The 15,367-nt window shown below is 45.2% G+C and overlaps 1 protein-coding gene across 3 annotated transcripts in view; it reads left to right on the top strand.

The window, feature by feature from the left end:
• The window catches only part of DDC (dopa decarboxylase), a 104,727-nt gene that overhangs the window by 74,894 nt on the left and 14,466 nt on the right, over positions 1-15,367 (top strand). For all 3 annotated transcript variants that reach the window (XM_027540257.1, XM_027540258.1, XM_027540256.1), the window contains one exon: positions 11,514-11,590. In XM_027540257.1, coding sequence (XP_027396058.1) covers positions 11,514-11,590 — 77 coding nt within the window. The remainder of the gene's footprint in view (positions 1-11,513; positions 11,591-15,367) is intronic.

Below are 15,367 nucleotides of genomic sequence, written 5' to 3'. Positions count from 1 at the left end.
TAGGTCACAGGTACTGCAGATGGTTTTCTGTGGTCCACATGGATTTTGAATTTGTTTAAAATAAGCTGTTTACATTTTAAAGTTGGTGTTTTTCCATATGCTTGCAACTTTACAAAGTTTCATCAATTACTGAGAGCCTTTAAAGAGTCATTTCCGTGGGTCTCAGTTGCTGGGGTGTCCTTCCCACCTGGCACAATCCAGTGGCCCCACACACAGCCTGGCCCTGTGCTCCTGTGGGCACCAGGCTTCCAGAGCATGCATACATGAGTGATGCTTTCCAGAAACTTCCAGCTTGAAGAAATGATGTGCCAACTTAAATTACAGCACTGGATTCTATCAAGAAGTGACATATAAACCTAAGTTCTTGGGCTGTCTGGAGAGAATTCCCCTACCCTCACTGGCAGCAGAGGGGGACATACCTAAACCCACATCCAGGGGTGCCCATAAAGCATCTTCATGGCAATAAAGATGCTTGAGTACAAATTTTACACTCAAGATATTATCTGCTATTAGGTGCCCTTTTCTTCTTCATACATCACCTCATCTAATCCTATTGCAGCCTTGTTGGTACAGGAATTATCCTGGTTTCTTAGCTGAGGGTACTGGGGTTCTGAGACATGCATGGGATCACTAGCAGCAGACAACCATCCATGCTAGAGCCACATGTTTGATACGATAGGGGCAAAGTGTTAGAAACTATAACTGAGTAAAAAGAGTCAGAGACAGAATTATGTATCTCCCAGGATGCAACTGATCACAGGCATGCAAAACGATATACATTTTACAAACACACACAAAAGGATACACAGCAAATTCATTGGACTTGTTCCAATTGGGTATAAAAAAGAGCTTTCTTGGGGTGAATGAGGCAAAATAGAGCCTAGATTCTATGCCCACTTTTGTTCAAGCTGACTCTGATTCCGCTTTCTCTTCATATACTGAAAACAGTCCTGGACTTTAGCCCTGGCATGTACAATCTAGAGGTAGAGGAGAGTGGATGGACCACAGCATCTCTCTCCTGTTTCAGGGCAGCTGCCCCTTCACCTACCTGAGTGGCAAATCCACTGAGCAGATCCCTAATTAGGGACCCCTGAGTGTTTTCAGAGGATATGAGCGCATCTTGCAGCCTGGTGACAGGGAGCGGGGCTAAGAGTCTGTTCAGAGGCTTTTTGCCCTGTGCTGTATATCCAGGGAATCATGTTAAGCTATTTTGCTATTCTAAGAGGTATTGCAGTAAAAATGAGCTATCCTAACACAATAGGACAGAGACAATAAGGACGCTTGTAAGAACTGGATTTTGGGAAAGGCCAGGTATCCTTCAACACCTCAGAGATGAAAACAAGCAAACACACAGCTTTATGTTGTACATTTTTTTATGTTGTTGTTTAGCTGCTGAGTCATGTCTGATTCTTTGTGACCCTATGGACTGTAGCCCGCCAGCCTCCTCTGTCCATGGGATTCTCCAGGCAAGAATACTGGAGTAGGTTGCCATATCCTCCTCCAGGGTATCTTCCTGACCCAGGGATCAAACCCAAGTCTCCTGCATTGGCAGAAGGATTCTTCACTGCTGAGCCACCAGGGAACCCTTGAATTTTTCTTTTATAGATATGTTTAAAGATTTTGCTAACACAACACATAAGATAAAAATGGATATTTTTTATTGCTCTGGCTTTTTTGTATTCCTCAAAATCAGAAGCATCTCTTTTTGGTTTAATGAAATTTTACCAATGGTTAATCTGTAATTTAAAACAAACTTGTTGACTATAATCTCTAAATATTGAAATGGACAAGATAATTGAAGTTTTTAAACTTGCCCTCATTACAAGCATAGGAAATACGTTTTATAATGATTTCATTATTCTGTTCATTAGCTTTTTATTGTTCATTTGGGTATTTTGAATGTTTTCTATGTAAATATGAACCAGTGTGCTCTGACCTTCAGTTCAGTTCAGTTCAGTTCAGTTCAGTCACTCAGTCGTGTCCGACTCTTTGAGACCCCATGAATCGCAGCACGCCCGGCCTCCCTGTCCATCACCAACTCCCAGAGTTCACTCAGACTCACGTCCATTGAGTCAGTGATGCCATCCAGCCGTCTCATCCTCTGTCATCCCCTTTTTCTCCTTCCCCCAATCCCTCCCAGCATCAGAGTCTTTTCCAAAGAGTCAACTATTCACATGAGGTGGCCACAGTACTGGAGTTTCAGCTTTAACATCATTCCCTCCAAAGAACACCCAGGGCTGATCTCCTTCAGAATGGACTGGTTGGATCTCCTTGCAGTCCAAGGGACTCTCAGGAGTCTTCTCCAACACCACAGTTCAAAAGCATCAATTCTTCCACACTCAGCTTTCTTCACAGTCCAACTCTCACATCCATACATGACCACTAGAAAAACCATAGGCTTGACTAGACGGACTTTTGTTGGCAAAGTAATGTCTCTGCTTTTGAATATGCTATCTAGGTTGGTCATAACTTTCCTTCCAAGGAGTAAGCGTCTTTTAATTTCATGGCTGCAGCCACCACTGCTCTGACCTTCAGTCAGTCAGTTCAGTCGCTCAGTAGTGTCCGACTTTTTGTGACCCCGTGAATCGCAGCATGCCAGGCCTCCCTGTCCATCACCAACTCCCAGAGTTCACCCAGACCCACGTCCATTGAGTCAGTGATGCCATCCAGCCATCTCATCCTCTGTCGTCCCCTTCTCCTCCTGCCCTCAATCCCTCCCAGCATCAGAGTCTTTTCCAAGGAGTCAACTATTCACATGAGGTAGCCAAAGTACTGGAGTTTCAGCTTCAGCATCATTCCCTCCAAAGAAATCCCAGGGCTGATCTCCTTCAGAATGGACTGGTTGGATCTCCTTGCAGTCCAAGGGACTCTCAAGAGTCTTCTCCAACACCACAGTTCAAAAGCATCCATTCTTTGGTGCTCAGCCTTCTTCACAGTCCAACTCTCACATGCATACATGACCACAGGAAAACCATAGCCTTGACTAGACGGACCTTTGTTGGCAAAGTAATGTCTCTGCTTTTGAATATGCTATCTAGGTTGGTCATAACTTTCCTTCCAAGGAGTAAGCGTCTTTTAATTTCATGGCTGCAGTCATCATCTGCAGTGATTTTGGAGCCCCAAAAATAAAGTCTGACACTGTTTCCACTGTTTCCCCATCTATTTCCCATGAAGTGATGGGACCAGATGCCATGATCTTCGTTTTCTGAATGTTGAGCTTTAAGCCAACTTTTTCACTCTCCACTCTCACTTTCATCAAGAGGCTTTTTAGTTCCTCTTCACTTTCTGCCATAAGGCTGGTATCCTCTGCATATCTGAGGTTATTGATATTTCTCCCAGCAATCTTGATTCCAGCTTGTGTTTCTTCCAGTTCAGTGTTTCTCATGATGTACTCTGCATAGAAGTTAAATAAGCAGGGTGACAATATACAGCCTTGACGTACTCCTTTTCCTATTTGGAACCAGTCTGTTGTTCCATGTCCAGTTCTAACTGTTGCTTCTTGACCTGCATACACATTTCTTAAGAGGCAGATCAGGTGGTCTGGTATTCCCATCTCTTTCAGGATTTTCCACAGTTTATTGTGATCCACACAGTCAAAGGCTTTGGCATAGTCAATAAAGCAGAAATAGATGTTTTTCTGGAACTCTCTTGCTTTTTCAATGATCCAGCAGATGTTGGCAATTTGATCTCTGGTTCCTCTGCCTTTTCTAAAACCAGCTTGAACATTAGGAAGTTCACGGTTCACATACTGCTGAAGCCTGGCCTGGAGAATTTTGAGCATTACTTTACTAGCGTGTGAGATGAGTGCAATTGTGCAGTAGTTTGAGCATTCTTTGGCATTGCCTTTCTTTGGGATTGGAATGAAAACTGACCTTTTCCAGTCCTGTGGCTACTGCTGAGTTTTCCAAATTTGCTGGCATATTGAGTGCAGCATCATCTTTCAGGATTTGAAATAGCTCAACTGGAATTCCATCACCTCCACTAGCTTTGTTCGTAGTGATGCTTTCTAAGGCCCACTTGACTTCACATTCCAGGATGTCTGGCTCTAGGTCAGTGATAAGACCTTATTGTCTCTTAAAAGTAGATTTTCTCCAAAGAAAGTCTCAAATTCCACCAAGGGCATGTTTTACTCTGCCTTTAAAAATACTTGTTTTTTTTCCCAAATAAAATCATTTTTTTTTAGTTTTAAAGCTTTTGTATACTCCTGTCACAGTGGACTTTTTAAAAGTTCAGTTACTTGGGAAGATTTTTAATCACCTTGGTTATGGTAAGATGTAATATTAGATGCTGTGCAGGGCGGCACAGTTTTCTGTTAATCTCTCTTTGCATTGTGGTCTTGGTGCTTTTGGCATCTTGGATTCTTGATGGCATTATTGGCATGAAGAGCTAACATGAGCCCTCATTCAGGGAGCCCTACACATAAGGTGGTGTAGATTTTTTTTAAAAAATGTAAGAAGCCATACTTTCTGCACAAAACAGGAGCCCCTGCCCCTCCTCCTCAGGATCCTCCCTCAGGAATGTGTCTGGTGACAGGGACAGGTTTTCCTCACTGTCAGGCCCATCCGAGGTGGGGCGACTTTGGTACCTATAAAGAGTGTTTCTGTTCATGTGTGTGTGTGAGTGTGCATGTCTGCACACATGCATGTACACGCCCATTCGTTGGTTTAAATAAAATGTTCCTCATTGTAGTATCATGAAACTTCATAAGGAAAAGCAAGGCTGGGACCTACATTTTGAAGAGCAGACCACCACAGACCACTGGAGCCATGGCCCAGTGGACAAAAGGAAACAGGTTGTTGGAAATCCCAAGACTTGAATGAATATGCAGGTGGGACAGAAGTCGTGGCCCACAGTAAAGCAGGGCTTGGAGAACAGACTTAAACAGAAAAGACCAGAGCCAAGAAGTAATGAACTGAGAGCCCAAAGGAAGCAAAAAACAGCCGCAGAATAGACACTCCCAAACTGGAAGGAGGGAGGTACTGAAGACGAAGAGACGCTCATGAAACAGGAAGTGAGGCAACAGGAGCCGAGGTCAACAGAGCCACGTGCTGGCCCTCGCCCTGCCTCGTAAAACAGATGATCTCCAGAAAGAGGGGCCAGAATAGAGGAGAGGGTGCAGTCAGCCGCGCTGGAAACACAAGAAGGACACACCACAGACGCTCAGGGTCTTAGACAACAGAGAGCACGTGCGCAACAGCACTCCAGAACTGCCTACCATGTGCAATGCAGTAACTACAAAACATGTCATCAGAATAACAGGAAATCCAAAACATCTCATAGCCCTAAGGAAAATGTGTCAATAGGGACAGTTTACACAACAGAAACCTTCAGATTCTTCTAACAGCAAGTCCTACCAAACTGTCAAGGCATCTACAGGTCTAATTACAAATGTAATTCATAGACTTATCATGAAGTTAGTGTCACTTTGGTTCTAAAACCAGATAAAAGGATTTCCCTGGTGGTTCAGTGGCTAAGACAGCCTCCCAAGAAAAAAAAAAGCAATACCTGGGCATTTTATTTTTCAAAAAATTCCAAGATAATTCTGCTATGCATCTAGATTCTACAATTTTCTCCAAAACTCCAGGTATGTTTCTAATGAGCAGCCATGTCTTAAAACAACTGGACTATTTGGTGATCTTTTATCTAGTTTGTTTCACTTTGTCTGTTTTACATTCAGTGATCCCATTTCATTTAGTTCATGTTTTCCAATTTCTCCATCTCTTCTTCTTTTCTTGATGTTCTTTCTCAAGCCTTTATCAATCATAGTGGAAGACTTCGCCTTCCAATGTGGGGGGTGCAGATTTCATTCCTGGTTGGAAAGCTAGGATCTGCATACCAAAAAACCAAAACATAAAACAGAGGCAATATTGTAACAAATTCAATAAAGACTTTAAAATGGTCCACATCAAAAAATCTCAAAAAAACATGAGAAGCTGAGAAAGAAAAGCTGCAGGACAAGCTTGTAAAATTACATGTGGAAATTCTAAGTCAAATTTTAGCAAACAAAATTCAATGATGTTTAAAGGCAAACTTCCTCAGTGATCAATGCAAAGAAATAGAGGAAAAAACAGAATGGGAAAGACTAGAGATCTCTTCAAGAAAATTAGAGATACCAAGGGGACATTTCATGCAAAGATGGGCTCGATAAAGGACAGAAATGGTATGGACCTAACAGAAGCAGAAGATATTAAGAAGAGATGGCAAGAATACACAGAAGAACTGTACAAAAAAGATCTTCCCGACCCAGATAATCACGATGGTGTGATCACTCACCTAGAGCCAGACATCCTGGAATATGAAGTCAAGTGGGCCTTAGAAAGCATCACTATGAACAAAGCTAGTGGAGGTGATGGAATTCCAGTTGAGCTATTTCAAATCCTGAAAGATGATGCTGTGAAAGTGCTGCACTCAAGATGCCAACAAATTTGGAAAACTCAGCAGTAGCCACAGGACTGGAAAAGGTCAGTTTTCATTCCAATCCCAAAGAAAGGCAATGCCAAAGAATGCTCAAACTACCACACAATTGCACGCATCTCACACACTAGTAAAGTAATGTTCAAAATTCTCCAGGCCAGGCTTCAGCAATACATGAACCGTGAACTTCCTAATGTTCAAGCTGGTTTTAGAAGAGGCAGAGGAACCAGAGATCAAACTGCCAACATCTGCTGGATCATCGAAAAAGCAAGAGAGTTCCAGAAAAACATCTATTTCTGCTTTATTGACTATGCCAAAGCCTTTAACTGAGTGGATCACAATAAACTGTGGAAAATCCTGAAAGAGATGGGAATACCAGACCACCTGATCTGCCTCTTGAGAAATGTGTATGCAGGTCAAGAAGCAACAGTTAGAACTGAACATGGAACAACAGACTGGTTCCAAATTAGAAAAGGGGTACATCAAGGCTGTATATTGTCACCCTGCTTATTTAACTTACATGCAGAGTACATCATGAGAAACGCTGAACTGGAAGAAACACAAGCTGGAATCAAGATTGCTGGGAGAAATATCAATAACCTCAGATATGCAGATGATACCACCCTTATGGCAGAAAGTGAAGAGGAACTAAAAAGCCTCTTGATGAAAGTGAGAGTGGAGAGTGAAAAAGTTGGCTTAAAGCTCAACATTCAGAAAACAAAGATCATGGCATCTGGTCCCATCACTTCATGGGAAATAGATGGGGAAACAGTGGAAACAGTGTCAGACTTTATTTTTGGGGCTCCAAAATCACTGCAGATGATGACTGCAGCCATGAAATTAAAAGACGCTTACTCCTTGGAAGGAAAGTTATGACCAACCTAGATAGCATATTCAAAAGCAGAGACATTACTTTGCCAACAAAGGTCCATCTAGTCAAGGCTATGGTTTTCCTGTGGTCATGTATGGATGTGAGAGTTGGACTGTGAAGAAGGCTGAGCGCCGAAGAATTGATGCTTTTGAACTGTGGTGTTGGAGAAGACTCTTGAGAGTCCCTTGCACTGCAAGGAGATCCAACCAGTCCATTCTGAAGGAGATCAGCCCTGGGATTTCTTTGGAGGGAATGATGCTGAAGCTGAAACTCCAGTACTTTGGCCACCTCATGTGAAGAGTTGACTCCTTGGAAAAGACTCTGATGCTGGGAGGGATTGGGGGCAGGAGGAGAAGGGGACGACAGAGGATGAGATGGCTGGATGGCATCACTGACTCGATGGACATGGGTCTGGGTGAATTCCGGGAGTTGGTGATGGACAGGGAGGCCTGGCGTGCTGCGATTCATGGGGTCGCGAAGAGTCAGACACGACTGAGTGACTGAACTGAACTAAACTGAAAGGAAAACAAAAGCTGGTGTATCATGACCAAAATGTGTTCATTCCAGATACCCCAGGGTGGTTTAAACCTATCAGATTTTTAAATGTCGTTGATCATGTTTAACAGTAAAGGAGGAAAAAGGTTATCACATTAAATATGGAAAAAGCAATAGATAAAAATTCTAAAACATACAGAACAAAAGCTCTTAGTAAAAGAGGAACTGAAACGAACTTTCTTGATCCAATAAAGAAAGAAAATCTACCAAAAAAGCTACAGCAAACATATTCATGGTGGTAAAATATTAGAAGCAATGCCTTTAAAGAAAGAAAATCACAATCCCTGTAATGCCCACCCTCGGCTGCACTGTGCTTTCCCAACCTGCACAGTTGGACCCAACGGAGAAGCGACAGTGTAAGGATTAGATTGCAAGCCACAGAACTCGCACTTCCCAGATGGGGTGAGTGTCTGCCAGTGAAAACAGAATCTTCTAAGAAGGTACTAATGAGAGAAGACAGCAAGGTTTCTAGATACACAACACTTTTAAGGTTGCATTTATTTACATGTATGATTAACAGCATGTGTAAATTTTTTTTCTATGTCTTTTTAAAAATTATTTTTCATTGAAGGATAATTGCTTTACAGAATTTTACTGTTTGCTGTCAAAATTTTTAGAAAATATTTTTATAATAGCAAGAAAAGTTACTGTGAATAAATAGGTTGCAATCTGTGAAGATTTTTATGAAGAAAAGGACACAGTTTTTGGGAAGTCATTCCAGGAGATCTAACTAAACAGAGATGCGGACTCAATATCAGGTCTCAGTGCGATTCTAGTAAGTATTCTGGCCGCTGCTGTGGGGCTCGAGAAAGTGGAGCCTAATATCTGCAGGGGCCCAGGACACCAAGAGAAGCATGAACACGGGACTGGTGAGGACCACGCCCCTCCCCACACTGACCGAGCCACGCTCGCTGGAGGGACACAGCCAGGCAGAGGCCAGCAGAGGCCCACAAACAAGCCTTTGGATCAGCATTCCTAATATTTACCACATTTTTACGATCCTGTCTACCACACGGAGGCACACAGCCTAATCAGTAAATGAACAAATGTGTCCTCACCAGACAGGAAATGGGAGTGGCCTCTTCATAGAGGCAAAGCTACTCAACTTTGTTAGTGATTAGAAATGCACGTTGAGGCATAGGAAGCACTGCCAATGGTGGAAAAGAGTCTCCCTGGCTAGAAGTCGGCTGGGACGCGGATCATCGGGCTCGTGGGCTGCCGGCCCTTAGGAGCACCTGTCATTGCCCCACGAGGCTGCAGGACCACACCTTTCCTGCTGGCCCACGACTAGGCTGCCGTCCCTAGCTTGTCCCTGACACACCAGGAGCATCCACACAGTGTCGTCCGTCCAAGGGCACATGGAGCACAGTAAGGGAAGGGACAGGTTGGGATCCACTACTGCAGTGCCCTGCGGGGAGCTGGCAAAAGTGGATAAGTGAGCAAGGACCTTGTGGATGACCAGGTCAGGAGCCCACAGGTATAGTTTTAGGAGAAAAAGCAAATTCTAAAAATTACACAGAGAGGTGCCGTTTACCTTTAAACAACTTATGTTTGCATTGTGTTTTACTTAGAAATGTGTGAAACAATACCTTAGATTACTTAGTGATTTGCACAGAAAATTCGGTAGAACCCAATGGCGTGATAAACCCCCATGCTGCCTCATGGCCTCCTGAGGGGCGGGCGGTGAGGGGAGGGACGTGTAGGGGAGATCTAACCTGTGGGCAACTTTTGTTTCACATGTGATGAGGTGGATATATTATTATTTATACCTTTCTGCATCGCTTTAACACGGCGTATAGTATTTTTAATTTAAAAAAAGCAGCTACAAAGTCATTGCTAGTGTCAATGGAGAGGGCAGTGTGACTTTACATAGAAAGGGCAGAGGTCTGCTGAGAGCAATACTCTTTCTACCCCCTTTCTCTCCTGTCTCTCTGTGTCCTGGCCTAACCTTCCCCAGCATGGAGAGGCCAGAGGAAATGGTCCCCCAAGGCCAGGGAGGCAGCCTGGCCCATGTACACACTACTCACACGTAGCCCCTGCTTCGGGTTCTCCCCCAGGTCAGCCCCAAACAGCTTGTGACTGCTCACTGCAGTTTTTTGTTTTGGGTTTCTTTTTTTTCACTCTGCAAAAGACACTTTTTAAAAACATGGTCTCACAGAAAAAAATAAATTGCAACCATTTTCAACTTCATGAAAATTGAGGGAGGAGGATAGTGAATGGTGATAAAAGGTACAGCTGAAAAAATAAACATGATTCCATCTGGGTGGAAGAAATTCTCATCTCCATAATCTCAGATCCCATACCCTGGCTGTCAATTTCACGTCTCCAGTTTCCTTTCCTGCCCTTCCCAGCCTCCTCTGCTGCTTCTGGGAAGGGGACAAAGTCTTTGGTCTCAGGACGTTGCAGGATGCAACGTGGCGCACTATTGGAATTCACTGTCTTCTAAGGCTTTGAAGCAGTCACTTCTAATCAGCTCGAGCCCCTTGCTCCCTGATCCTCCTCTGTGAGCTGCATCCTGGCTTCCTACTTCATGCCCGTGGGTTTCACCTTCCAGGGACTCTCATTTGCTTCCAGCCTCAGTGCCACCAGACTTGGCTCTTCCTCTAGTTTGCCTCCAGGATTGCATTTGCACACAATGGCTTTGAGGTGCCCAGAGGCATGAAGGGAAGGTCTGGGATGGCTCAGGCAGTGCCTCCTGCCTGACAGTCCCTGTTCATCCCACACCTGCCTGTGATGCCCATCAACGGCGGGGGCTGTGCCAGGCCTGGAAGGACAGAGAGGGACAGACTCCAACCTGCTGGGTTCCTCTTCCAGACCCCGGTTCCCCTGCTCTCCAGACACCAGCAGGATGTCCCTGAACCCGATGCAGCTCTGACACCCGAGTAAGCACAGACCTGGCAAGACAGTCACACGTCCCGGGTCCCAACCACCCACGCTTGCATTCACCTTGGCTGTAAAGTTGGGGGTTCCTACAACTCCTTCCCCTGCTCCTTCAGGTTTGACAGTTGGTTAGAACAACTCATTTATATTTAGTGGTGTATTATAAGGACCTGAATGAATGGCTCATGGAAGGGATGTCTACGACAAGGCAGGGGTGGGATTGGGGGGCACAGAGCCCCAGTACCTGCCTGGCATGGGTCCCTCCCAGCCTGCCCATGTGGTTCAGCTGCCCCAAAGCTCTCTGCGCCCCATCGTGTAGGGGTTTAGGGAGTCTTTCCCATACAGGTATGACTGATTAAATCACTAGCTGTTGGTGATGATCTATCTCAAGTCCTTTCTCGGAGATCAGGGGGCAGAATTCAAACTTCTGCCCTTCCAATCAAGACTTAGTTTCCTGGCAGCCAACCTGGACCCTGAAGCCACCCAATTGCCCAGGCTTGATCCCATCCAGCTGTTGTCCCGAGGGTTTCAGGAGCTGGGTGCCAGAACCAGGGACAAAGGCTAACTACTTATTTTTTTTATTATACCATGCCTCCCCCACTGCAGGGGCCCAGGGCTCTGGAGATTAATGTGTGTTGCAGGCTAGGGAAGGGGCATGCACATTCTGGGTGGGGGTGTTAGGAAGGGTGTCAGGGAGCAGTAGGCCCCAACTGAGCTGGGAGGAGAAAGTGCAGGAGGAGAGGACCCTAAGATGCCCCCTCATTAAGTCCTGTTGCTTATTGTCTCGAACCAGGGTGAAAAAGAGGACAGACCTGACCGGAGCCTTCAGGCTGGACCCAGTCTATCTGAGGCACAGCCACCAGGACTCAGGTGAGCTGGGCCCAGCTTCCTCCAGTCTGTTCCCATCACGGCCGCGGCCGCAGCATCCGGGAGCCAGGGTCAAGCATCACAGCCACAGTCCTGGGGGGCCGGGGCAGAGCCGGGCAGACTGCACACGAGTTTGAGCAAACTCTGGGAGATGGTGAAGGGCTGGGAAGCCTGGCGTGCTGCAGTCCATGAAGTCGCAAAGAGTCAGGAACAATGTAGCAACTGAGCAACAGCAGCTGACACCATCAGGGCAGAAAAGGAAAGGAAGACGTGGGCCAAGGGCCAGGGAAGAGGATGTGGGCGAGGCTGGGGTGGGATCGACACGTGAATGTGATCTCTAAAAATTAAGTCTCTCTGTTAAAAAAAAAATCATGATTACTTGAGATCCAGACAAGATAAGATGCATGAGGCGACCCGCACAGACACCCTGTCCACTGTGCCCGTTCATGGTCATACACAGGCTGGGGAGCTTATTTATTAATACTCGCCTGTCTGTCCCCGTAAGACTCAGCCTCCAGGTGGGAGGGGGCTCTCTCACTCCCCAACCCGCAGAGTCCCCGGCTGGTGCCATGCTGACCACTGTGAGCCCCAGGAAGGAAGGACAGGCTGAGTCTGGGAACTCGTGCCAGCTTCTCCTCAAGTTTCCTCGGATGACAGAGGACACCAGGGATCACTCGACCCCACCCTCCCCCTAAAGAGTGGGAATGGATGGGTTGGAAACTGAGGCAGCTTTGGTGACGGTGGCAGGAACACTGAGCAGCAGGGATGGAAGTCAGGGCACAGCCCGTTCCCTCCTGCCCAGACCCCACCCTGTGCTATCTCCATGGGAAGATCAGACCTGCGTTCACCTTCCTAACATTCCCCACCATCTCATGGAGCACATCAGTTGCAAACACTCACCCTCTGATTAGGTTTGCTCAGAACTTAAAACTGCTCTAAAAAATAAACTCTAGTTTTTTGTAATGGCATTGGCATGAAGCCGTGAGGAATTATGACCCAACTGTCAAAAACTCTTCTATTTAAAAGTGCATTTCATGTTTGAATGATGAAAACCTCAGTGATCATGACATCTTGCAAAATGCTGCTCTTCAACAATGAAGGAATTCTCAGAAATCCCCTGGCGGTCCAGTGGTTAGGACCCATTGCTTTCACTGCCAGAGCCCTGGTTCCATCCCTGGTCAGGAAACTAAAAGCCTGCAAGCCACAGAAAGAGTTTGAGCCAAAGGCAACTGAGTAAAGTTTATTACTCCAGGAATTTCTTTAAAGTAATTTTACTCTATGTTTAAGGAAAGGCAGTTTCTGACTGACAAAACAGCTATGGCTGTTAGAGATGAACAACCTGAGTTATTTGTGTTTTTTCCCCTTAAAAACTATGAATCAATGAAAGCAATGACCTATTTTGTGTTTAGCAGGTAAACCACCCAAAATCAGCTTTAAACTTCTATGGCCAGTGGATGTAAGGGTGTATTTTATCTGATATAGTATATCACTCACCTGCTAATCTTCCTGTAATTTTAAGTGAAATATGTTTAGAGTGTTTCAAAAGCCTTTCTACTCAAAAAAGAAATCTCTTCATTATTTAACTGTCAAAAACAAGACCGCTCAGGTCTGCGCACATGGCCCTGCTCTTCACCCCTCACACTGCAGCCCCCGAGGCTGTGGCCACGACCCTCCTGCGGGTCTGGGGGACTCCTCCCCCAACACTTGGGTCCGGGACAAATGTCCTCCCAGACCTCTCCCCATGAGCCAGGCCCTTCCGCTCAGTCATCTGCCCCTCGCATCTCCCCACGGCTCCTTCACTGGTCACTTATCTGTCACTAGAACCAACGATCCCTGGAGTGGGGGGACTCGCTCTGCTGCTCCTAGACTGGTCAGTGCCCTGGCAACAGCATTAGGAGTGATGGTGGCCCCCACGTGTTCCCACGTTTGCTTTTCACTTTTATAGACATTGTTTCATTGGACTTGTGCCAGAGAGCAACCAAAAAACATGGGATTTTTTATTTTGAGGACAGAAATTTCTGTCACAAAACAGATAATAGGAAAATAGTAGTCATACCTGGTATATAGATTTTCAAATCAATTCTTTCATTACAAAAACTGTACATCTGGACAATAGAAAAGAGGTGGGCCAGAAGCATACCCCTGAATTTAACCCTCCACCCAGATGTTGATCCTGTTAATATGTGACTGTGTTTCTCACCAGTCTTCTTATATGCATTGCTTGGTTTTATTGTTTTTACTATATGCAGATTTAGAAGCTGCTCACCCCACTTACATCTTAAGTAGTTTAAAGACATACTAGGAAAGGCACTGCCAAAGAATGTTCAAACTACTGCACAATTGCACTCATCACATGCTAGCAAAGTGATGCTCAAAATTCTCCAAGCCAGGCTTAAACAGTACGTGAACTGTGAACTTCTAGATGTTCAAGCTGGTTTTAGAAAAGGCAAAGGAGCCACACATCAAATTGCCAACATCCATTGGATCATCGAAAAAGCAAGAGAGTTCCAGAAAAACATCTACATCTGATTTATTGACTATGCCAAAGCCTTTGACTGTGTGGATCACAACAAACTGTGGAAAATTATGAAAGAGATGGGAATACCAGACCACCTGACCTGCCTCTTGAGAAATCTTTAAGCAGATCAAGAAGCAACAATCAGAACTGGACATGGAACAGCAGACTGGTTCCTAATCAGGAAAAGAGTATGTCAAGGCTGTATATTGTCACCCTGCTTATTTAACTTATATGCAGAGTACATCATGAGAAATGCTGGGCTGGATGAAGCACAAGCTGGAATCAAGATTGCTGGGAAAAATATCAATAACCTCAGATATGCAGATGACACGACCCTTATGGCAGAAAGCAAAGAAGAACTAAAAAGCCTCTTGATGAAAGTGAAAGAGGAGAGTGAAAAAGTTGGCTTAAAAGTCAACATTCAGAAAACTAAGATCATGTCATCCAGTCTCATCACTTCATGGCAAATAGACAGGGGAAACGGTGACAGACTTTATTTTTGGGGCTCCAAAATCACTGCAGATGGTGACTGCAGCCACAAAATTAAAAGACACTTGCTCCTTGGAAGAAAAGTTATGACCAAGCTAGACAACATATTAAAAAGCAGAGACATTACTTCGCCAACAAAGATCCATCTAGTCAGGGCTATGGTTTTTCCAGTAGTCATGTATGGATGTGAGTTGGACTATAAAGAAAGCTGAGCGTTGAAGAGTTGATGCTTTTGAACTGTGGTGTTGGAGAAGACTCTTGAGAGTCCCTTGGTCTGCAAGGAGATCCAACCAGTCCATCCTAAAGGAGATCAGTCCTGGGTGTTCATTGAAAGGACTGCTGCTGAAGCTGAAACTCCAATACTTTGGCCACCTGGTGCGAAGAACTAACTCATTAGAAAAGACCCTGATGCTGGGAAAGATTGAAGGTGTGAGAAGGGGACGACAGAGGATGAGATGGTTGGATGGCATCACCAACTAGATGGACATGAGTTTGAGTAAGCTCCTGGAGTTAGGGATGAACAGGGAAGCCTGGCATGCTGCAGTCCATGGTGTCTCAAAGAGTCTGACACGACTAAGCAACTGAACTGAACTGAGGCATGTGGGATGTAGTAAGTAGTCCACAGTGTAAGTGACACCATCATCGGGACTTGCTGCTGGAGAGGGCTTTAGCATTCTTTATGTTAACAGGAAACACTTGTACCGGGCAGCACCTAGCTGGACCAGGTCTTCAGCCAGTCCTCAGGGAAGCAGGTTCTCTGGGACACAGGCTCC

Source organism: Bos indicus x Bos taurus, chromosome 4 (assembly GCF_003369695.1).
Source record: "Bos indicus x Bos taurus breed Angus x Brahman F1 hybrid chromosome 4, Bos_hybrid_MaternalHap_v2.0, whole genome shotgun sequence".
NCBI classification, from domain to species: Eukaryota; Metazoa; Chordata; class Mammalia; order Artiodactyla; family Bovidae; genus Bos; species Bos indicus x Bos taurus.
Note: the sequence above shows the minus strand (reverse complement) of the source record. Positions and strands in the feature narration are given on the sequence as shown.